Source organism: Centroberyx gerrardi, chromosome 14, assembly GCF_048128805.1.
Source record: "Centroberyx gerrardi isolate f3 chromosome 14, fCenGer3.hap1.cur.20231027, whole genome shotgun sequence".
NCBI lineage: Eukaryota > Metazoa > Chordata > Actinopteri > Beryciformes > Berycidae > Centroberyx > Centroberyx gerrardi.
In genome coordinates this window covers 6,619,307-6,642,896 of record NC_136010.1, presented here as the reverse complement: position 1 = coordinate 6,642,896, position 23,590 = coordinate 6,619,307, and the positions used below count along the sequence as shown (strand labels likewise).

At 41.3% G+C, this 23,590-nt stretch overlaps 2 protein-coding genes across 2 annotated transcripts; both read left to right on the top strand.

Moving 5' to 3' along the window:
* Positions 1-3,075: 3,075 nt before the first annotated feature.
* il17rb (interleukin 17 receptor B) lies at positions 3,076-13,260 on the top strand. The gene is made up of 11 exons (XM_071902785.2): positions 3,076-3,103; positions 3,196-3,273; positions 3,358-3,382; positions 5,064-5,177; positions 5,713-5,819; positions 7,253-7,388; positions 10,061-10,084; positions 10,258-10,290; positions 10,587-10,682; positions 11,024-11,295; positions 12,082-13,260. Exons 2-11 carry the CDS (start codon positions 3,202-3,204, stop codon positions 12,481-12,483), a joined length of 1,281 nt encoding a protein of 426 aa, XP_071758886.2. The 5' UTR covers positions 3,076-3,103; positions 3,196-3,201; the 3' UTR covers positions 12,484-13,260.
* A 548-nt stretch (positions 13,261-13,808) lies between these two features.
* On the top strand, positions 13,809-23,191 carry actr8 (actin related protein 8). Its single transcript, XM_071902789.2, has 13 exons — positions 13,809-14,008; positions 14,843-15,013; positions 15,629-15,739; positions 15,968-16,072; positions 16,315-16,488; positions 17,298-17,391; positions 17,614-17,746; positions 19,369-19,522; positions 19,707-19,802; positions 19,988-20,128; positions 20,618-20,921; positions 21,498-21,661; positions 22,532-23,191. Exons 1-13 carry the CDS (start codon positions 13,874-13,876, stop codon positions 22,673-22,675), a joined length of 1,926 nt encoding a protein of 641 aa, XP_071758890.1. The 5' UTR covers positions 13,809-13,873; the 3' UTR covers positions 22,676-23,191.
* Positions 23,192-23,590: the final 399 nt, after the last annotated feature.

Sequence of the window (23,590 nt, the reverse complement as noted above, 5' to 3'; positions counted from 1 at the left end):
TTTTTTTCTCTTTTTGTCAATGAGGGACTGACTTTACCTACTGTCCTTTAAAAAGCACCGTGATTTGTTTTCATTTTGGGACTATCAATCATTTTGTAAGAGCAGGTGTCACTTTTTTCCAAATGGTGGATATCAAATTTTGGAACAAACTTCTTCGTTTATAGGGTTATTACAGGTGTACTCCAATGCAATCTTCTATTCTATTCACAATCTTCTATTTTTGTCACATAGACCAGTGACTCTCAACCTTTTTCATATCAAGGACCCCAAATGTAGTACACAATAGAGCCACAGACCCCCAGATTTTGTCTCTCAGACCCAAATCTGAGAATATTTTTATTGTTAGATATGATTGTGGCCTATCTGTACTGTAGGTAGAGAGATGAACTACGACCAAAAAAGTCAATCTTCTACATTTTCTAATTGTGTTAACTTCTTGTAAATGAAATAATGGTGAAGTTTAACAATTGATTATTTTGCTGGGGACCCCCCGGAACCCCCTCAAGGACCCCTGGTGGTCCCTGGACCCCACGTCGAGAACCGCTGATGTAGACAAGTCTGCATACAGACTAAGGTCTACAAAGTTATCAGTGAAAATGAGAAATATCCCTGAGGAACTTACAAGAACCTCAGTTTCTACCCGCTTCAGACACGTTTCTTTGGGTCGGTGCCAAGTGGGAGGTTACGAAGGCTGGAGGAAACACTGCAGTTCCAGACAGTGAGCATTTCCACCTCTCCACCTCTCCACCTCTACTAGTACAAGCCTGCAACGTACGCAAGAGGAAGACGTCAGCATGATGGATAAAACTCCTCCTCACTGGCGAAAGTCCAAAATATTTCGGACTTTTTTTACTTCTCCATGACAACTTTTCAAATCCGCATGACCAAATTTTAATGAGACTGAATTAAAAAGTAACCATCCGCCACACCAACTTTAAGCATTAGTTTGTTTTCACGTTTTCAAGAAACAGTCAGTAACCAACAACATTTTCCTCCAACAGGTCTAGACTGTTTCAGAGCCAGACTCAGCTTTGTCTAACATTTGACACTAGTCAAGAAAAAAACTTCACAAACAAAATTCCATGACTTTTCCAAAACTTTAAAATACAAATAAATACAATTTTAAAATTCTGTGACTTTTCCAGGTTTTCCTGGAGTGTGGAAGCCCTGATATAATACACAAAAGGTCCATCTTACACAGGGCATTTGATTTGATTGCTTCATATATTGCAAATATTAATATCCAGAAATCCTGTAAGGTGATGTCAGTAAACGCCACACAGGCCCGGCCGGTCTCTGATGCTTTATACCTAACTAAGGAATACTATACTAAGGAAACCAAAGAGACGAGAGAGGAAAAGATCTGACGCTGGTGAGTCCAGCTTTCTCTGGACGGAGCGCTGCTCACTGCTGTTTAGGAGACTTTGGATTTCACTCTTAAATTTTGATTTGTCACTCCTGTGAGCAGAGAAGAGACCAGACAGACACCAGAATTTATAATAGCACACATTTACAGAGTTTAATTTATAAGGGATGGGACACTCGTCTCTATAGCAGCTCCACTTTGTGTTTTAGCCTGGTAAGGAAGGTTTATATTTACATAAAAATCTTGCCTATTGCAGCTTTTGCTGATTGAGATTATTTTATGCTCAGGAAAAATTGAAAAACTGGTTAAAAAAATACAAAAAAGCCTCCTACAAATAAACCTCTCTGTGTGTGAGAGTTCATGTGTGCATGCTCTGTGCAACAGGCTAGAGTGTAAAAGCTGCAATAAACCATCTACTAGTCTGTGCAATATATGGACACACACTGCTCTGTCAACTCTACTGTCTGTGTTTACTACAGAGGGGTAAGGAGGGGTGAAACGCTCTCACCCGAGCCAAAGGCAATATAGGGCAGGAGTGTCATTGCTCAATGGACTTCAAAGACGAGGGCGGAATAGACCAACCCCAACTAAATCCAGTTTCACAATCAAACTTTTCCGTCAACAAAGTCAACAGACCACCTATTCATTCTACCGCTAAATGTCAGTAAATGCCAAGTGATAAAAAAAACCAGAGTAACCGCTTTACTCATCTATATCCACAATGAGGAACAGCAGGTTGTCTGCAAGTTTCGGCCAGTTAAAAGAAAGACTTTGGAAGACCACCCAACAACGAAATGGAATGAAAGACCAATTTCGCAACCGTAGACTTATCAGTATGAAGGCCTATAGGTCTACTATATAGATCTGCGTGATTGGGCTGGTTTGTTGGGAAAAACAAACATAAACCACAACATTTTAAGACATGTAAAACTGAATTTAAGACTTCAAGACATTACATTTAACGGTATTCAGGAGCTTTTGAGGCTTGAGCTTATAGGACACAATTCAAGGCATTTGTAAGGCTTGTAAACACCCTGAGAAAGTGTCCACAGGTCAGTCTGTTTATGGCTGAGGTGAAGATCGCAGCTCACGACGGTTTGCAGGACAGCAGAGCCTCAGCTTTATTACAGTATTTACAACCTCAACAATATGAAAATCGATGAACGCAACTTTACAAAGTGCACGTGACAGCAGCGGAGGGTCCCGGGACTGTATCGTGTCAACACAAAGACGCATATAAACTGTGGGGGGAAAAAAAGCAGCAGAAAGAGGTAGAACTTACCGTTTGCGTGGGGAGACTCTTGTACTGACCAGACAGAGCGGAGGGGCGGTCACCGGCGGTGGGCGGGGCTTAGCGTCTGTTGGGCTTTAGTTATAGGCTCTAACGGTAACATTGTAACATTTTAAAGTTCTGCCACTTTTTATCATTGTGTTCTGATTCTGCTTTAACTTTCTTTGAGAATTCCTTTACACCGTCTTTTGTTATTGTGTTATTTATTTCTTTTTTTTTTTTTACTACTTTTAACGTACATTTTAATGAATTATCAATACAGATGTGTTTATTAACTGTTGCCTCCTCGGTTTCCTCGTCCGAAGACACCCGCCTGCCTGAATCCTGACTCACCAGCCGAGTGAGGGAGGAGGGACTTAAGGGGTTTAAGACTGAAGAGAGACAATGCAGATCAAAACCCCTGACAGTCTGATTATAACACACTGCAGGCAACAAGTGCACGGAAGGTATAGAGAGGATTACCTGTAATAAGAACGTTTTTTTTTTATTCTAAAGGCACATGTTGTGGATTGTAAATGTGTATGATAACCTATTCTAGGTTTTGATGATGTGGGGTGTCACACTGATCGTCTTTTCCTGTGCCTTCGTCGCCCAGGAGACAACATCACATGAAATTGTAAGTTTTTTTCTTCTTCTTCATTGATCCAATTTTTAGGCTATATAAGTTATTTAAATTGTCTTTATTGTGATTTCATTTCAGGGGATGACCTGTGATGAAAATACGGGTATGTGATATGCTTCCTCATAATGCTCTTAATAAGAACTAGACACTGATCTGTAATGTCAATATTTTGTGGTAATATTTGTGGATAGTCGATACAGATATTGATATGTTTGCACTGAAGCTGCTGATAGATTATATTTTGTGATGATGTTGAACATTCAACATTCAATTTTGCTATTTTCATGCTCACAAAAATTCAAAATATTCAGTGGTAATCAAATGTGGTATCGGTGTTTCCCACCCTGACAAGAATACAATTCGGTGGAAACACCTAAACCACGTGTGTTCACCATCATGGGACACTAAACTCTCCACTGAAACTCAGACTAATGAAATTCCGTTCTTTAAGGCAGCACCCACTGCTAGAAGACTCTGGGATACATACATTACCTTAAAATTAATAATTAATTTACAAAAAAACATAATTGATCGATTAGATGAAAAAAAATAATTGTGCAAAGAAAATCTAATTTAATTGCAGGTTTTACAGGTTGACACTGCCTATCTGATATCTAATTTATATAATTATTTTTACTATAATTAACTATTATTATATACACTGAACAAAAATATAAACGCAACACTTTTGGTTTTGCTCCCATTTTTCATGAGTTGAAATAAAAGATCTAAGACTTTTTCTATGCACACAAAAGGCTTATTTCTCTCAAATTTTGTTCACAAATTTGTTTAAATCCATGTTAGTGAGCACTTCTCCTTTGCCAAGATAATCCATCCACCTGACAGGTGTGGCATATCAAGATGCTGATTAAACAGCATGATTATTGCACAGGTGTGCCTTGGGCTGGTCACAATAAAAGGCCACTCTAAAATGTGCAGTTTTATCACAACACAATGCCACAGATGTCGCAAGTTTTGAGGGAGCCTGCAGTTGGCATGCTGACTGCAGGAATGTCCACCAGAGCTCATGTTGCAGCATGATGATGCACGGCCCCGTGTTGCAAGGATCTGTACACAGTTCCTGGAAGCTGAAAACATCCCAGTTCTTGCACGGCCTGCATACTCACCAGACATGTCACCCATTGAGCATGTTTGGGACGCTCTGGATCAGCGTGTACGACAGCGTGTTCCACTTCCTGCCGATATCCAGCAACTTCTCACAGCCACTGAAGAGGAGTGGGCCGACACTCCACAGGCCACAATCAACAACCTGATCAACTCTATGCGAAGGAGACGTGTCGCACTGCATGAGGCAAATGGTGGTCACACCAGATACTGAGTGGATTTCAAAAGATGCATATCTGTAGCCCTAGTCATGTGAGATCCATAGTTCAGTGCCTAATAAATGTCTTTTTTCAAGACAAAACTGCACATTTTAGAGTGGCCTTTTATTGTGACCAGCCCAAGGCACACCTGTGCAATAATCATGCTGTTTAATCAGCATCTTGATATGCCACACCTGTCTGGTGGTAGTATGATCTTGGCAAAGGAGAAGTGCTCACTAACACGGATTTAAACAAATTTGTGAACAAAATTTGAGAGAAATAAGCCTTTTTCTTCAGTTCCCTGGGGTTTCAATACTTGGAAATTATCACACTTTTATCACTTTTCAAGGCTTTCCAGACATGTGTAGGACCCCTGAACATAGTATATTTTAGACTATAATAATAACAAAATATTTTCTTCTTGTGACGCATTGCCGTTGCTGCTGTTTCTGGTTCCAGTGTTGCCTCCCTATAGCAACGCCTCTCCATCTATTCTGAAGGAGTTAAAGATGGAGCTGGTGACAGAGGATGGAGGCGACAGGCTCAACATCAGCTGGGCTATCAACGTTGACGGTAGGAGATGACGCTTCCGCTTTTTCCACGTGGAAACATACACGAAAAGTCAATGTTGAATGAATAATCCCTCATTAATCTATCACCACCTGTTCATTCATTCATTTGTTAATTTATGTGTTTGATTGTCTGTGAATCAATTAATCAATCATCTCTAGATCATCACATCATTGTGTTACATCATATCCATGTTTGAGTGTCCTTGGTTCCCCTCTGCAGCTGCAATAAGAAAGTGATGTTAGTCAATCTGCCTGATTAATTAAGGCATACAAATTATGCTTCATGATTAAGTTATGATTTGCATTATTGTCTTAAATGTGCACTACACACGAGGGTTCGAGGCTGGATGTTTGAAGGCCAGTACCGATATTTTGGAAGTTGCCGATAGCTGATATTTTGTGCCAATATTCAACATCATTCTTGTGCCCAAAAATTCACAACAAGGATTCAGTGCTTTCCCCAGAATTGTATTGTATATGTATTGTATTGTGTGTGTATATATGAACAAACCCAGTCACTTTCTGTCTCTCTGCAGTTAGTATTGAATATCTGACAGCCACTCGGATCCTAATTGCTGGAGAACTACCATTGCACTGTGAATACAACCCACCTTTGGCCAAGGCAAACCTCACTGTGAAGCAGGTACAGCAGCCTACTGATAATATATTGGCAGTTATTAGTGTTTTGATACTTACAATTTACAAGATGAGCAGATTAAATTCACGAGCTAATACTAAGAGTCTCAGCCAAAGTAGGTGACACTATTCTTTTGACCCTAGAGTGGTCATGTAAGAAAGAAGTGCTGGAAAAAAATCAGATTAACAAGAGCTAGAGGGGATTTATTACAGCAAGCAGAGGAGGAAGGAAGCTTTTCCTTGACGTCAGGGAAAGCAAAAAAATGGGACATGCATTTCCATTCCCTTTCATCTTATTTAAGCCAAGACAAGAATATTAAAGTAAAACTTGAATATTATTGAAGTTATCAGCTGGCTTGAGGCCGTTACTGACAAAATAGTAAAGTTGAGGATCTAATCATCTGTGATTTTCATATAAATAAATATCCGTTTTGCTGCTCTCCATCACTGATTGATATAATACGTGTGTAGGTGTTTCAAACTATAGCCAGATCAGGAAAGATATAACATTGTCTGTTCTAAACAGCCGGTGTCTGGTTGCTCTTTCCTGGGAGAAATCCTGTGGCACACAGGAAGTGATGCGTTGTATGTTGTATGTAAGCAGCAACAGCAGTTTGTTTGGAATAAACAGAAGAAGAACTGGGTCGAACTGGGTAGCCACCTACAGAAACTCAAACAGAAAATCCAAGCTCCACCCACACTGTTTGATTGACAGGTGATCTCTGGGAAGTGCAGTGCAGAAACACCGCAGCAATGAGTGTTAAGTACCAAAGATGTCACCAAAAAAAGAACAAAAAATATCAAATAATATTGAGCAATGAATATCAGATAACATTTTTGTTTTCCAAAAAGGGATATATGGATTATGGAATGAAAAGCTTCAGTAACTAAGCAGTAGATATGATGAACCAGTTTTGAGAAAAGCTCTACAGTAGATTTTGAAATTTGATGACTTTGGCGACCGTTTGAGTCCCTTAGTGGTCGTGTTTTACATCACTGTGGCAAAGACGACACACAGAATAAACACAGAAAGCAACACAGAATAAACTTTCACTGTGATGATCTTATTTTTCTACAGCAATTATGCTGTGCTATCAAAATTAATTTGCAAATGATATATTGATTTAAATATTCTACAAGCAGTCAGCCAAAGAAGCCAAGACGCATTGCTGGTAAATGGCACAATGGATTTATAGACTAATAATGAGCAATGCAGTTATTAGTTTTGTTACATGTGAGTGTGGCATACAGACTGTGTATACATGTTTGTGTTTGTTGGGAATTAGAATTGTTTGAATTCTAACTTGAGTAACAGTTCTTTAATATGCATGTGTTTTGCGCTTGTGTGTGTGAGTTTGTGTGCGTCTGAGACTTTATTCTTTAAGATTTGTTACAGTTAACCTAAACTAACGGCAATGATTGTCATGTTTTTAAATCCAGGTGTGGTTTCATTATTTAGTGCCTGCATCCACTGGCCATAATGAAGTCCAAGCAGCCAATCTCCCTTTGCCTCCGGTGGGGAGCGGCTTGCATTACAAGTCTGTAGACCTCTGGATACGTCCTCCAAAACCAAAGAGTAAGTTTATTTTGGATTTACCACCTTTTGTGATTCTCTGTTGGAACGATATCACATGTAGAGCTGTTACAAAACTAGACATCCACCATTTGAAAAAAAGTGACACTTTCTCTGACAAAATGACAGCTAATGATGTGACGTGTGATTCTTACAGAAGAGGATTAGGGACACATGAAAAATGTAGTTGAGTTCTGAAATTAATCTCAGAATTGTGAGTTTAAAGTAAAAATTTACTTGTCATTTTTGCCTTTATATACCACCTTAAAAAATGTTTACCATACCAATGCCTGGTATAATTTTTTTCAGCACAACAACCTCACCTATATGACCTGACCTTTTTTTTTTTGTCACTTTGAGATATCAACACACAGGACCCAAACAAAATAGAAAATCAGTTTTAGAAAGATTTTTTTATTATAAAAAAACAAAAGAATGCTGAATGGATTGTTTTGAATGTAGAAAAATGAATTCCAAAGGTATAACAATGAACATATAAAGGTAAATTTGAAAAGATCACACTATATACAACTATTTACAAAATAAAACAGGTGTGTCCATAGGCGTTTTTCTATTTTAGAGATGCCACTGCTCAAAACAGTTCCTGTCCACTATCAGGCAGAGTGGTATGTCACAGGCCTTGCCCTTCCACGGTGTCAGGTTGGTTTTACGGTCCACCACGCGGCAGTGCTGACACGTCCTGCGGCCTTGTGTGGCCTTCTTGCTGGGATCTGTGGCAACAGGAACTTGATCATAGCTCTTGCTGCTGCTGCTGGGAACACCTGTCCCGTCTGTCCCACACAGCTGGGCTGTCAGCTCCTCTAAGAACTCCTTGTGTTTCATGGGCTGCACTCGTTCTGTCTTGCTGATTTCACAGTGGAGGATGTAGGCATTAGTAGTGGCAATATCCACAAAGTGAAGGAAGAGGGTACGGTACCAGCAAGATGTTTTGTGCTGGAGTAATGGTGTATCAGTTGGTCTGAGAGGTCAACCCCCCCATTGACTTATTATAAGCCAAGATGGGAGTGGGGCAAGGAATGTCCCTCACTGTCCGGTGTCCATCTCTGCCCTTGACTCTCCTATTGGTCCTCTCTGATCCATCTCATTGATCCTCTTTCAGCCAAGTCAGACAACAGTTTGGGACTGGTATAGAAATTGTCCATGTAAATGTGGTATCCAGTCCCTAGCTATATTGTAAGTAAGTAAAGTAAGTACATCTTTATTTATATAGCACCTTTCAAAACCGTAGTTACAAAGTGCTGTACAAGAGAGAAAGCATAGAATAAAAGCTAAATAAAAGAGTAAAATATACACAAGTAACTATAAGTATACATGCACATTTACAAAAGTATATACACATACATCCTACATACATGCTCACAGATATACATACATACATGCATATAAACATATACATACATACCATACACATACATACACATACTGTACACACCCATATATACACACATATAAACTGCATATATGCACATACATGCCCACATACACATGCACAGTGTACATAAACACATATGCACAAACAAATACACAAAAAGCACATCTATATATACATGCAAACACGCAGATTCATAGGCGCAAATCAATGAATGCTGTTGTATAGCAGTAACAACAGTAAAATCACACAATAGTCACAATAGTCCACATTATTCAATAAAGGCCGCAGCAAAAAGATGAGTTTTAAGACGTCGTTTGAAACTTTCAACTGAGGTAGCATTTCTTACTGAAGTGAGGAGCTTGTTCCAGAGTTTAGGGGCCACGACAGAAAAAGCACAGTCACCTCTGGATTTCAATTTAGTCCTTGGGACAGCAAGGAGCCCTAAGTTGGAGGATCTAAGAGGTCTAGTTGGTGTTAGTGAGATCAGCAGGTCACTGATACAGCTAGGAGCCAGACCATGCAAAGCCTCCTAGGTAATTAAAAGTATCTTAAAATCAATTAGATATTTTACGGGTAACCAATGCAGAGAGGCCAAAACAGGAGTGATGTGAGAGCGACGTGGAGTCTTGGTGAGAACCCTCGCAGCTGCATTTTGCACTGTCTGTAAACGAGTCAAGGAAGTTTGGGTAAGGCATGTAAATAAGGAATTGCAGTAGTCGAGGCGAGTAGAGATAAATGCGCGGATAAGTCTTTCCATTTTCTTGGGAGGAAAGAACCGGGCGAATTTTGTTGATGTTCCTCAGTTGAAAGTAGCATGCCCGGACCAGGGAGTTGAGATGTTTGTCAAATTTCAGTTGTGAATCAAAAACTACTCCCAGGTTTCTGGAATATGACGTGACATTACTGGCTAAAGGACCATGGTGCTGACTGATTGAGCTGGATTTATGGTTAGGAGCTATGATGAGTACCTCTGTTTTATCAGAGTTCAGCTGGAGGAAGTTGTGCCTGAACAGACTGAACAAAAATATGTTTGTGTTTTTCTGTATGTAAGATGGGGACTCCAGGGCCCGGGACTGAGCATGTATCCTCTTTTTCAGCTTTCACTAAACTGTGATCACTCACCTCAGTCTGTTGAGGGTCTTAAGGGTGTGTTGGTAGTTGTTTGGATTTGAACCAGCAACCCTCCGGTCATAAGCCTGTTTCTCTTCTGTTGTTGACATATAGGCAGCATGTTGTGGTTAATATTGAAATGTCTCAACCATCTACTTTTCTCTTTTGTCAGCAACTGTTAAACCAAAGTCTACAGGTGAGCAATCCTATTTGTTTTGTTTGTGTGTGTGTGTATTTCTGTGCATGTTTGTGAGTGAGCGAGTTAGCATACAGTCTTCAGAGACAAAAGTGTTAAATCTTATTACTGACTAGCACATCAAAGGTTGAATGCCCTTTCTATAACAATTACTGTTTGATTTTTTTCTCCAGTTGAGATGAAGATCACTAAGAACTCACATTCAGGTAAGACTACACAGTTACATAATGAACAGTCAGTACATACAGATTAAGTTTCTGCTCTTCGAAGTTAGCAGATATTAGGTGCTAGGACAAATTTGAAATGTTGATGTGCAAAAATAATGATTCATCAATTTTCACCCTAAATCCCTTGAATTTTTTGCAGAAATGTAGTTGTTTATATTCACATTTGTAAACAAAAAGTAATGAATGAAATTATTGTTAAGTAAAACAAGACATGTGGCACGTATTTAAAGTGTGTGTGTGTGTGTGTGTGTGTGTGTGTGTGTGTGTGTATCCAGTCACTGAAGTACCTGGAAACTGGTTCACCATGATAGCGGTTCCCATTTTTGGAGTGCTGACCGGTTTGATGCTGCTGACTTCCTGCTTCATAATCTGTAAATAGAACACTTTTTAAAAGATGTCGTCCATTCAAAAAACATACTCCATGTTTACTAAAAGTGCATGCCTCATATTGTGAAATGTAAATTGTCTGTTGTCTCTCTGTTTTGGTTATTTCCTCAGGGTGAATCTTGATCACAGCAACAGAAATATTGTTTTCTCAGTTACTTCTTACTTTCATAAGGCAATGTGGGAAATGAGAGTTTAGTGGTTATCACAATGGAATGCCATGTCTTTCTCTGTCACACACACACACACACACACACACACACATATACAATTCAGACACAAATGACCAAATCCCTCTTTCCAAACAACATGTTATCTTCCTCCCCAGATAAAGGCTGTGGAGCAAACTTTACGTTACTGGGTTTCACCAGGCTGCCTACATCTCCCATGGTTCCTGTGTCCGTCCTGCTGGTGTACCCCGCTGAGGACCCGCTCTTCCAGAGGGCCGTGGTGGCGCTGGCCGAGTTCCTGCAGTGGCACGGCGGCTGCAGCGTGGCCGTCGACATGTGGCAGCAGGGAAAGATAGCCGAGCTGGGGCCGATGCGCTGGCTGGCAGAACAGGCCAAGGCTGCAGACCGGGTGATCGTCATCTGCCCACAGGTACAGGGGGGGAAATAATGGATTACATGTAACAGGGTTATAAGAAACTGAATACAAAAGAATAGTAACTCTGATCTGTTATTGATTCACGGAACAAAAAGACAGTAATCAGATTATACTATATTAAAAAACAGGTGATTGTTTAAAGGATAAGTTTGGCGATTTGGACCTATATAATTTGTCTCTTACATACTTGTAGTACTTGGACCTGCAGACAATATTGGCTCCAGAGTCAGCTGTCAGTTTAAATGGCAAGCTCCGTTGCCTCTTGCTACTAATAATGAGTCCAAACAGGGTTTGTCAAAATATCTCCAAAAAAGCCAGTCTGTGAAAACAATATAGCGACCAACTGACGTATTTCTATCCACAGCCTGGAAAGCAGCAGCACCGCACCATTTACACTCAGTGGATCGACTTCTACTAAACTCTACTGTTTACATTCTGACCTGACCGTCCAAAACTAGATCACTCCGCCAGGAACCACCTTTCACCCCACAGCGGTCTGTGCTGCGGCAGAGAAAAATAGTCCTGTGATTTCCTGATTAGCGAAAGTGTGCGTAATGGATTTATTCAGATTTAGATATGGTGTTGTGTTGCATTTTGCTGCAAAGCTGAACCTAAGCAAAGTCTGCACAAGCGGGCGCAATGGGCATCAAGTAAGAATGGGGGGTAATTAATGCATACATGAGTTGAGACTATGATTTTGAAGTCCAAATCGTCTTCTCTTCTCTTCTCTTCTCTTCTCTTCTCTTCTCTTCTCTCCTCCCCTCTCCTCTCCTCTTGCAGCCCAGCCTCTGTCCTCCCAGCCACGGCTTGTCGGGACACTCCATCCCAGCTGCGGCCCGTGACCTTTACCCTCTGATCCTCAACATGGTGGGGAGCCACGCCAAGAGCCCCGGGGAGCTGGCGAAGTTCTGGGCGGTGCGGCTAGGCGAGCGGCAGGACAAGGGGCCTGGGAGCCTGGCGGCGGAGCTGAGGGCCTGCAGGAGTTTTTGTTTGATGAAGGACTTGAATAAGCTGTGCAGGAACCTCCACACCCAGAGGCAGGACTCTAAGGCGACATCAGGACTGAAGTTCAGAGCGGGGATCGCCTACAGTGAGAAGAATACAGCGAAGTTGAGAGATGCTGTCGGGCAGCTAGCCAGACGAGAAGTGGAGCCGCTGAAGACTGTGATCACCGGCGTCTGAAAAACTATCATGAAAAAGTTACACACACACACACGGGGCGTCCTGGTGGCTCAGTGGTCGCAGGCGCGTACCGTGGAACCGTGACGATTTCCAGGTCATCCTGCTCTCCCATCCTTACTCAATCCCTCCCCCCAGGACTAACAACTAAAGCCCAGATGCTCTCTGTTGTAGCATTTTAAATACTACAGGAAAATAATCTTTTTTTAAATAAAATAAACTTCTAATAGAGGTAAGGTTTTATTCATTCAAAGTTTGCCGTACAGCTTGCCATGCACATTTCATTTCAGTATGTTCATTGTGTTATTATGACTGGCCACTTGATCCAGCCTTGATATATACAATAAATGTATTGATTTTTATATTGTATTTCTTCATGTTCCTAAATGTAAAGTGTCTTTGAGTGCTGTGAGAAGTGTTATCAAAATAAAACGTATTGATATTGTCGCTTTTTCTTATTCTTATTCTTAATCTTATTCTTATTATTATCATTAGTAGTAGACACTCAAGAGTGAACTGATGAAATTTACCATATAACTTATATATAACTAATTTAATTGCTATTGTTGCTATTATCTTTATTTTTAAATAACACTTTAATGACTGGATTTGGTTTTAATTCATTTGTTTCCTTTACCCTTTTTTATTACTATTGTTATTTTACGCATTCTATATCTTATCATTGATTATTTGTATTGTATTGCTTCCTTGTGAGGACCCCAGGAAGACTAGCTGTTATTAATTTGGCAGCTAATGGGGATCCTAATAAAACAATAAAAACAAGAATTGGCTGCAATGTTCCTGTTCCTCAAAATTTAACACTTCAGATCGACCTACAACTGAAGCACAACAAAATTGTTAATTATAATTTAGGATGAATTTCCACCGAACATATGGAGAATATTTTTCCAGAGGCTGTTTTTCCACCTCAAAACAGTTCAGTTCAGTACAGCTGATGATATGTAGCTGTTGATCTGTTGGACCCTCTGCCAAGTCTTTATAATTGCAGCCCTGATTTATAGCACCATATATATGTGCTGTACGCTATATGAATAGACTGTAAATAATGAGATATATAAAGGCGTTATGGCATGTTTTGGGAAGCCATTTTTCATAATTTATTTGAACAAGAAAACTACCCAGTTTTTCAGATGGGAATGTAGTTCAATATAAGATGTGAACTATTCCTTTAAATGAGCTCGGAGAGAGAATTCTTTCAGCCAATAGAAATTACTGTTATGTACCACGTGACAAAACACGGAAGTTCTGTCTACAACGGTCACAACTTTTAATTTGGAGAGGTTTCCTATTTGTGGTTGGCGTTTTTGAAGCAATTCGCAAGCATTTGAACGCAGCGACTCCCCGGTTGAGTCGAAGAAGTTAAACTGACACGATGACTCAAGCTGAGAAAGAACAGGAAAACGGGAAGGAGAAAGAAAAGGAGCGAGAGAAGGAGAAAGACAAGGAGCAGCAGCGTGGAGTCAAAAGACCCATCGCTCCCCCGGCCATCCCAGAGCCGCTTCAAGAGGTAAGTCCTGTGTCTCCATGTAATACAACACACTGCAACTCTAATACGACTCGTATCTAAAGTAATGTAGCAGAGTATCCCCGTTTGAAACATTATAACCCAATTTTCCTTGCATGGGCACCAGACAATCCCCTGTGCTGGACTGATAGGTGCTTGATTTACCAACAGGGACAGCCCGTATTTGAGAAACCCACCTGTTATCAGTGGACAAAACATTAGAAATACGAGTTGCTCCCCCTTTGTACAAGTCTCAAGTGTTTCAAGGATGAAAAATCCTTTTATAACCTGTCTCCTTCCGTTTATCTCACCCCCCCCTTCATGTTTTAGAGTGTATTTTACAGGGGAATCGATAGCTTTGACCAGGTGGAAGGTGTTCCTGACGTTTTACAGTCTGTGTATAGTTTCTGTATAACCAGGTCAAATTCCTTGTGCACTTGATGTAGGCCTACTTGGCAAAATAATAATAATAATAATAATGACCCATTTTATTTGTATAGCACCTTTAAAGCATTAGAGCACATTGCACAAAGTGCTTTCCAGGAGAAAAAGATACAATACAAAAACACAATGATAAAAACAGAAACGTTAATTGCAGAAACAGGGATAAAATACACAAAAACACAATGGTAAAAACAGAAATATATAATGCAAAAACAGGGATAAAATACAGAAACACAATGGTAAAAATAAATATAAAATGCATACACAAGGATAAAATACAAAAAACACAGTGGTAAAAACTGGGCAGAGCACTATCATGTAAAGAGCACCACTATTTGTGATTCTGATCACGATCCTAATCTCAGTGTCTTAACTTTTTCTTCTTCTTTTCAGCAAATACAGAGCAACTTCATCGTGGTCATCCACCCCGGCTCGAGGACGCTCCGCATCGGGCGAGCGACAGACACGCTCCCTGTGACCGTCCCGCACGTGATCGCCCGCAGACACAAACAAAGCGGGCAGCCCAGATATGAAGATCCCTGGCTGCTGAGAGACGGTCTAAACGTATGTCACTGAAGACCAGATGGAGCCGACATAAAGCCTAGTCGTCTGTCTGTCTCTCTGTCTCTACTGCACTCGCACAACTGTCATACTGCCTCTGTCTCAGAGTGTCTCTCTTTTTCTACACTACCAGTCAAAAGTTTGGAAACATTTGGACACACCACATTTTTCTTTATTTTTACTATTTTCCACATTTTAGACTAACAGTAAAGACATCAAAACTATGAAATAACTTAAATGGAATTATGCAGCGACCAAAAAAGTGTTAAACAGATCAAAACTATCTTATATTTTAGATTCTTTAAAGTAGCCGCCCTTTGCCTTGATGGAAAGGCAAAGGCTTTGGAAAGAAATTCATACATAGGATCAACTTCACTGTTTATATTTGTCTAAGAAATTAATTTCAAGCATTCAAGCAGAAGCCTTTAGATCAAAATGGTTTTAAGAGAATGAAAAACATAGTGCATTCAATCAGGTGTGTCCAAACTTTTGACTGGTAGTGTATCTCTCTCTCTCTCTCTCTCTCTCTCTCTCGCTCTCTCTCTTTCTTTCACACACACACACACACGCAGAGTCCCTTTAAACTCACTATTCTTACCTCTCCTTCCTGTCCGACAGAAACCAGAGAGTAACGAGCAGAGGCAGAATGGTCTCAAAATGGTCGACCAGGCCATCTGGTCCAAGAAGATGTCCAACGGAGTGCGGAGGACGCCCGTGTCCGCTGAGCAGGTGTGTGTGTGTGTGTGTGTGTGTGTGAGAAAGAGAGAGAGAGAGCGATGCTGCATGTTTAACACTGAATATTAACTGGCAGCAGAGACTAAGACAAGATTCCATTCATTGCCTATTATATTATATGGGAAGAAGAGAAAAGTGGGACCAAGGAAGTTGAAATGTGTTATTTATCTTTGTGTGTGTGTGTGTGTGTGTGTGTGTGTGTGTGTGTGTGTGTGTCCACAGGCCCGATCTTATAACCGTCAGATCCGTCCAGCAGTGCTGGACAGCAGCTCCAGGGTGAAGTGGACCAATACAGCGCACCATCCTTTACACCTGGTGGGAGAGGAGGTCAGTGTGTGTGTGTGTGTGTGTGTGTGTGTGTGTGTGTGTGTGTGAGAGAGAGAGAGTGGGCATGCTCTGAATATGTACGTGTGTAAATAAGTTTGTAACTCCTGTGAAATACTGGTTCTAGAAAGCTCACAAACAGTTATGATTCTCTCTTTCTCTCTGTTTTAACTTTTACTCCATCTTGCTCTGTCTCCCCCCCCCCTCCCCCCTCCCCCCTCCTCCCTCCTCCTCCTATCACACAGGCGCTGCACGTGAATCCGTCGGACTGTTACGACCTTCACTGGCCTGTGGTCAGAGGTCAGCTCAACGTGCACGCGGGTGCTGGAGGCTCGCTGACGGCCGTCCTGACAGACCTGGAGACAATCTGGAGCCACATCATTCAGAAACATCTGGAAATCCCCCTCAAAGACTTAAAGGTAGGAGAGGTACCTTTAAGTCCCCCCCCCCCCCCCCCCCCCCAACTGGACATTTCAGGGAAAATATGATGTTCTCATTTATTGAAAGTAGAATTTGTGAGTGATCTGCAAGATGTGGAAATGAGGAAATTATCCATTTTTCCAATCACTTGAAGAAGGGATTTACTAATAAGACAGAATGGACAGGGACAAATAGATGTCAGTAGTAGATGTGAATTGGCCAGTCACTGAAAATTATGGGCATTGTGTTCATGAGGCCTGTAATAATAGTAAAAATAAACAGTATTTATATAGATCTTTATCTACTTTATATAAAAGCAGAGTTTATTCAAAGTGCTTAACAAAGCGGTGCAAAAACAAGGAACAGAAAAATACACATAAAAGGAGATAAAAACTGGGATAAAAAAGAAGTAGTGGTCAAGAAATAAAAACATAAACAATACAATATTAAAAAAGTGGGCAAAAAATGTTAAACATTACAATACAGTACATTTGCATTTTAAGAAGTGATTTTAAAAGATTATGCTGAATGAGCAAGCCTCAGGCAGGTCTGGGTTGTTTTCTAAGGGTACTGATGGAAAAAATGCAAAATGAACCAGAGGGGAGCAAGTTTAAAAAAATAAAATGAGACTGAACTGCCCAAAATGAGACAAATGTTCTTTCCTCTCAGACAAATTACTTCTTTTTGAGTACCTATGTGCTTTTTTCAACAGCTTTTATGTGATCGATAGGTGTTAGATTGATAGTCTTTCTGATTCAGCTGCCAGTGCCACACATTTTTCCTGATCTTTTTTGTGATTGGTTCCCAGTATTATAGATGCATCCTATTGGTCCCTGACATTTACAACAGACAACACATCAAGGAAGTGGTCAACATGCTGCTGCTTAATATGGGCTTCTCAGGTATTTCACTCACACTCACACTCACACTCACACTCACACACACACTCACGCCTGCACACAGGTAAAAACTGTACACACATCCTGTAACTTACACTTTGTCATTCCTAAGCTTTATACAAATCAGTCGTCCATTTACTCAGAAACACCCAATCTCTCTCTCTCACCCTCACCTTACCTTCTGTCTTGGTGTGTGTGTGTGTGTGTGTGTGTGTGTGTGTGTAGCGATCATTGTGCACCAGGAGTCGGTGTGTGCTACATTTGGCAGTGGGCTGAGCAGTGCTTGTGTTGTGGATGTGGGAGACCAGAAGACCAGTCTCTGCTGTGTAGAGGACGGAGTGTCCCACCGCAACTCCAGGTTGGGCTGCAAACCACTTTTTTGTTCCTATTTATTATGCTTATTTAATTATTTATTCATCCAGGTTAGAATTGCTGAGGTCTTGGATCCCTTTGACAAAGGAAACCCGGCCAAGACAGCAGCAGCATGTTCAGTGAAATACGGAGTAGGGCTGCAGCTATCGATTATTTTAGTAATCGAGTATTCTACCGATTATTCCATCGATTAATCGAGTAATCGGATAAGAAATACTTTTGCTTTATTAAAGAGCAATAGTAAATATACAAAAGAGAAAAGCTGTCCGCACGAAGCTGTCCATACGACACTGTGATTTACTGAAAACGAGGTGAAATAATTATTATTATTGATATTTATTACTAGGCCTAAATATCATACAAGTTCATAAGACTGGCTAATGTACATTTATTTACTATGTTGAAGGGTTGCCCTACACCTGCTGACCCTACTCACTGCAATCAAACTAAACTGAATATACCTGCTGTATTGGACTGATGCATTTTAGGCTCCAATTGCTACTTACACCACCTGATATTTTGCTTTCTGGGGTATTTTATGCATCACTGTGAGGGGAGTAGGTGTGTGTGTGTGTGTGTGTGTGTGTGTGTGTGTGTGTGTGTGTGTGTGTATGTGTGTGACTATCATAATAATAACATGAATGAAGCTCAGGCTTTCACAAATTGACTGCAGCATTTTATTTTCTGTGGTTATTTTCTTGAGCAAAACTTAGCTAACTTAGGGACATCATAACTAGCCACCATATTGATTTACGTTCTTAACTAGCCATTACATATAGCCATAATTAACGTGCATTCTTTACTAGCCTTCATCTCATCCCGTTTTAATATTAAGTGCTGACTCCGCCCACCCGGGCCAGTTTCGGCGTACGCCGGTAGCAATTACAAGTGGACCCTATCCTACAGTCCCTGCTCTCAGCGGAGGGAGGGAGCTACACTGTGTGGGAAGCGCTGTGACCGTCAGACCTCTCTGGATTAGACAAGCAAGTAGAGAAAACCGGCATCAGCCGAACCAATTTATTGCCAAATGCTTTGGGATTCAACACATTAACACTGCTTCCCATGGTCAGAAAAAGTCGGCAGATTTGTCGCTAGTCGCTTTTGAGAAATAAAGTCGCCAGGGGGGTCTGAAAAGTCGCTAAGTCTAGCGACAAAGTCGCCAAGTTGGCAACACTGGATCCGAAACTTTGGACACTTTCTGACGTTTTCTCTGGCCTGTCTCTTCTCTTCGCCCCTCGCTATTTTCTCTCTCTTTCTCCAGCGCGTTGTGCAACAGTAATAATCATCCGTGCGAAACACTGAGCGTGTATATAGTTATATGGATTAAACGAAGCTTCGATGCAAAGAATTTGTATCGATGATTTTTAGTAATCGAGTTACTCGAGTTTCTCGAGGAATCGTTTCAGCCCTAATACGGAGCAATCGTTTCATAAGAACCAGTAGAAAACTAGAGTGAGACGAGTGCAGACAAGCACACTGTCAATCAGTTTAATCAAAACATTGACCGCTTCCAGTAGATTCATGTTGACGTCACGTGTTTTATGAGACGTCCTGCGTCTATATTATGTTATATCTGTCTGTTGTGTGTTTGCCTCCCTGTCTCTGCAGGCTGTGTTTGGCGTACGGCGGCTCAGACGTGACCCGCAGTTTCTTCTGGCTCCTGCAGAGGGCGGGCTTTCCCTACAGGGAATGTCAGCTGTCCAACAGACTGGACTGTCAGCTGCTGCAGCATCTAAAAGAGACCTTCTGCCACCTAGATCAAGTGGGTGTGGGTGGGGAATTGGGGTGTGTGTGTATTTGGGGGGAGCATTGGGGAATGCTCTTTTGTACCTTGATCAGTTGGCGGTAGCATCTTGGTTGCTGTTTAAATAACCGTGGAAATCTGCACTCATTCAAACTAATTTAAATATTGTCTTCTTTTCCTCTCCTCCCCTGGTTCTCAACAGGACATATCAGGACTACAAGATCATGAGTTCCGCACACGTTTCCCAGAAGCCCCAGCTCTTCTGTACCAGGTTCGGCTAGGGGATGAGAAGTTACAGGTACTTGGTTCATATATCCATGAAAAACTGATTCAAGATCACAGTGTTGAGAGCAAAAGACGCTGTAATTCCTTCTCCTGCATGTGTTTGTTCCCAAGGCAAATTCTTCATCTCTATCTTTCTCCCTGTGACTCTTGATCGTGTGTGTGTGTTTGTTTGTGTGTGTGTGTGTGTATCTTGTTCAGGCACCCATGGGTCTTTTCTACCCGACCACATTCGGCATCGTGGGCCAGAAGATGACATCACTTCAGTACCGTTCCCAAGGCGACTCAGAGGACCCTCATGATGAGCACTACCTGCTGGGCACACAGAGCAAACAGGACCAGGTAACACACACACACACACACACACACACACACACATTACACAATTCATTCAACCTCCTCCATCAAGTAGCTGCTTTCTGGTGCCCCAGTGTAAGAAAAATCAAAGGAAAAATACCTTTGTACCAGAAGCAATAACACTTAAATAACAATTGTGAGGTTTCTAACACTGGACAATTGTAATTTCAGTTGTATGCTGAAATTGCAACTGCTGATCTCTGCCTGCACTTTTTTGTTGTGATGTTTATTCTGTCTTGTTTTTAATGTTTGTATATCCTTTGATTGCATCTTTTAAATTGACACGTGAGATATATAAAGTTGTGTTGAATCGAATTCATGCATACATTCACTCACTCATGCATATTCATGTTCACTCACGATCACACACACACAAACTCGCATAATACCTTCTTTCCTCCCTTTTTTCACTCCCCCTCCTCTCTCTTTCTCTTCCTCTCCTACTTCCTTCTCCTCTCCCTCTTTCTTGACCAGTCCTCCAAATCCGCTGCGGACCGGAAGGCCCTGTCCAGACCAGGAGGCGGTCTGGAGGGTGAGATGAGCGGTCAGGGAGGGATTGACTCCTCTGACCTACCCAGGGGTGGAGGGAGCGGCAGCGGTGGAGGGAGCCAGGTGGAGATGGAGCTGGGCCAAGCCCAGGGCGAGTGCCTGATGGGGGCAGGAGAGATGGACGAGCCCCCCTCTGCTCTGCTCTCCAGGAAGACTGCCATCATGAGCCAGTTTGAGAGCAAGGCGCTGGGCCTGGATAAGGCCATCCTGCACAGCATCGACTGCTGTGGTAAGGAAGGACAGAGGACGGAGGGAAGAAGGGAGCAAGTAGGCTAAGGAAGCAGGGAGAGAACAGTGTTTGGTCCTCTATAGCTCTATAGCAATGTTAGTGCCATGCTAGAGTCGGGGTTCAATTCCCTCTGAAGGCCACCCATGCTAAAAATGTACTGCAATGCTACTGTAATGGCTTTTGGGTAAAAGAATCCTCCAGATGGAACATTTGATAAAATGCTTGAGATTGATTTGGCCTGTGCAGCAAATTAAATATTCATGAAATCTTTATATTGTCTCTTTAACTGTTTAGTGGCAGCAAACACTATATACTGAAATACTCAAATAAAGCCAGTGTTACAGTCTAAGATCAGGAGCTGCTGTCCCTTTCCCCATAGCACCTTTGGGATTAAATTGTCACTGTTGTTCCATAGTGCACATTACACATAGACTTACTTGTTATGTATGTGTTCATGGCATCAGTTGAGACAAAGTGTAACATGTACAGCTCTATTCTGGTCGTAGGGCAAGAGATGATGTTTCACAGAACCCAAGATTTCCTGTTTTGGTGAAGTTTTTCTCTATTTGTTGACAGCGTCAGATGAGACCAAACGAAAGATGTACAGCTCTATCCTGGTGGTGGGAGGAGGGCTGATGTTCCACAGCGCTCAGGAGTTCCTGCTCCACCGCATCATCAACAAGATGCCGCCCTCCTTTAGACGACTGGTAGACAACGTGGAGGTCATCACACGACCAAAGGTAACACAGTCTCAGAGTAGGACACAGATCAACAATACAGGCAAACTAGTGTTGCGTTCAGTGTGTGTTCAATATATGGCAAAATGAGTGTCAAACCTTTCTCAAGTTGGACATGGGATGAATTGATTGGAGAAATGTGAGCCTTAGTATGTGAATGCATGTGGTATGGATGTAGTCGTGCACAATGTTTTGGTTAACATAGTTTTAAAAGTGCTACGTGCAGCATTTTATCATCAATAAGTCATCATCACATTAATTTTGAGACATAATACCGTAAACAAACAAGACCATTTCTGAGATGATTGGCAGCGTCTACCAGCCTCACACAGTGTGCCACCGGGCTGGAAATATGTTGGATTGTTTTATGGCACAAAGGGAAATTGCTTTATTACATATACTGAGAAATGCAACTGCCTTAATTGAGCTGGATATAGTCTCTTCCTTGTGTGTTTGATGTTTGTATTCCCTGTCTGTTGTTTTATTTCTATTTAAACTATAACTGTAACTGATGTTTGTATTCCCTGTCTGTCGTGTTTTATTTCTATTTAAACTATAACTGTAACTGATGTTTGTATTCCCTGTCTGTTGTGTTTTATTTCTATTTAAACTGTAACAGGTGTGCTGTCTTGGCCAGGTCTCCCTCGGAAAAGAGATTTCAATCTCAAGGGACTTCCTGGTTAAATAAAGGTTAAATAAAATATGCAGCCAGAGCAACATCAGAGAGAGGGATGGTGGAAAAGTAGAAACCCCCACTGTGGCCACAGGAAGCAACAGGGTTTATAGGAAATGTGGTCTTCATTTTCAGTAGCACAAAATGCTACATGTAGCACCTGTGAAGTGTATTTACACTGATATGTGTGTGTTCTCCAGGACATGGACCCTCGCCTGATATCATGGAAAGGGGGGGCGGTGCTGGCGTGTCTGGACACCACCCAGGAGATGTGGATCCACCAGAGGGAGTGGCAACGCTTCGGGGTCCGAATGCTCCGTGAGAGAGCTGCCTTCGTCTGGTGAAACCACTCACACCTTACTGGAAAACAGGAGAAAACCTAGAGAACACATGGTGGCACAGCGCTTTATTTTTTTGTTTTGACGAGTGCCCCTGAAGTATTTCTTGTGGAAAAAAGGGTTCTGGAGTCTTGGAGGAATTTTCTGAAATATTGAACATCAGGCAACTTTTTTTTTTTTTTTTTTTTTTCAAAAATGGATATAGTGTCATGGAATGAAATACTTCAAATGTTTTTCCAGAAGCAAAAGTGTTAAGCAGTACTGGGCATGGTGGCACAATATACTGACTGACAATATCACCTTAAGATCAGAACACCGCTGGATAAGTAACACAAAGTTGCGCTTTGTACACTATATTTGTGTATGGCTTGAATCTGAAACCCAGATAATGTCAATGTTTTGTTTCTGTAATTGTCGAAGAGTCGGGGGAGGGGGTCATTGATCACCTGCTTAATATTCTGTAAATATTATTGTGCTTCTCCCATGTTCAGACTCATGGAAGTTTGGAACTGTGTAAATAAATCCTTGACATTTCGATACACAATGGTTAAATTTCATTTTCAACAAACAACACTTAACGAATGGCCACGTTGCTTTGAATTATGCAGCATGTTCGATTTAAAAATCTCCCTTCTGCTTACCAGCCAGCCTCTCTTCACAAATCTGAAAACTACAGATTTTTAAACAACTTGATGGAACTATGTTTAAAAGTCTTACATTTAATCTGTGAGCAGTTGTGATAGGCAATACAAAAAAGACACACACACAATGGCACACACACATAAGTTAACAATGAAATTGTAAGGTAACGACCCAACTGTGATGATATAGGAATAACACAAACTCTACTGTTTTCACAGCGCAAATCTTTATTCAAACAGAAGGATAAAAAACAAAGACATACTAACTTCATCATTCCCA

What these genes read in the sequence shown, in the direction of transcription:
- il17rb (XM_071902785.2), top strand. Translation starts at nt 3,202, where the DNA reads ATGATGTGGGGTGTCACACTGATCGTCTTTTCCTGTGCCTTCGTCGCC. An exon ending in GACCTGTGATGAAAATACGG is followed by an intron (nt 3,383 to 5,063) that starts GTATGTGATATG and finishes TTCTGGTTCCAG; the next exon opens with TGTTGCCTCCCTATAGCAAC. An exon ending in CACTAAGAACTCACATTCAG is followed by an intron (nt 10,291 to 10,586) that starts GTAAGACTACAC and finishes GTGTGTATCCAG; the next exon opens with TCACTGAAGTACCTGGAAAC.
- actr8 (XM_071902789.2), top strand. Translation starts at nt 13,874, where the DNA reads ATGACTCAAGCTGAGAAAGAACAGGAAAACGGGAAGGAGAAAGAAAAG. An exon ending in TAGGGGATGAGAAGTTACAG is followed by an intron (nt 19,803 to 19,987) that starts GTACTTGGTTCA and finishes TATCTTGTTCAG; the next exon opens with GCACCCATGGGTCTTTTCTA. An exon ending in CACAGAGCAAACAGGACCAG is followed by an intron (nt 20,129 to 20,617) that starts GTAACACACACA and finishes TTTCTTGACCAG; the next exon opens with TCCTCCAAATCCGCTGCGGA.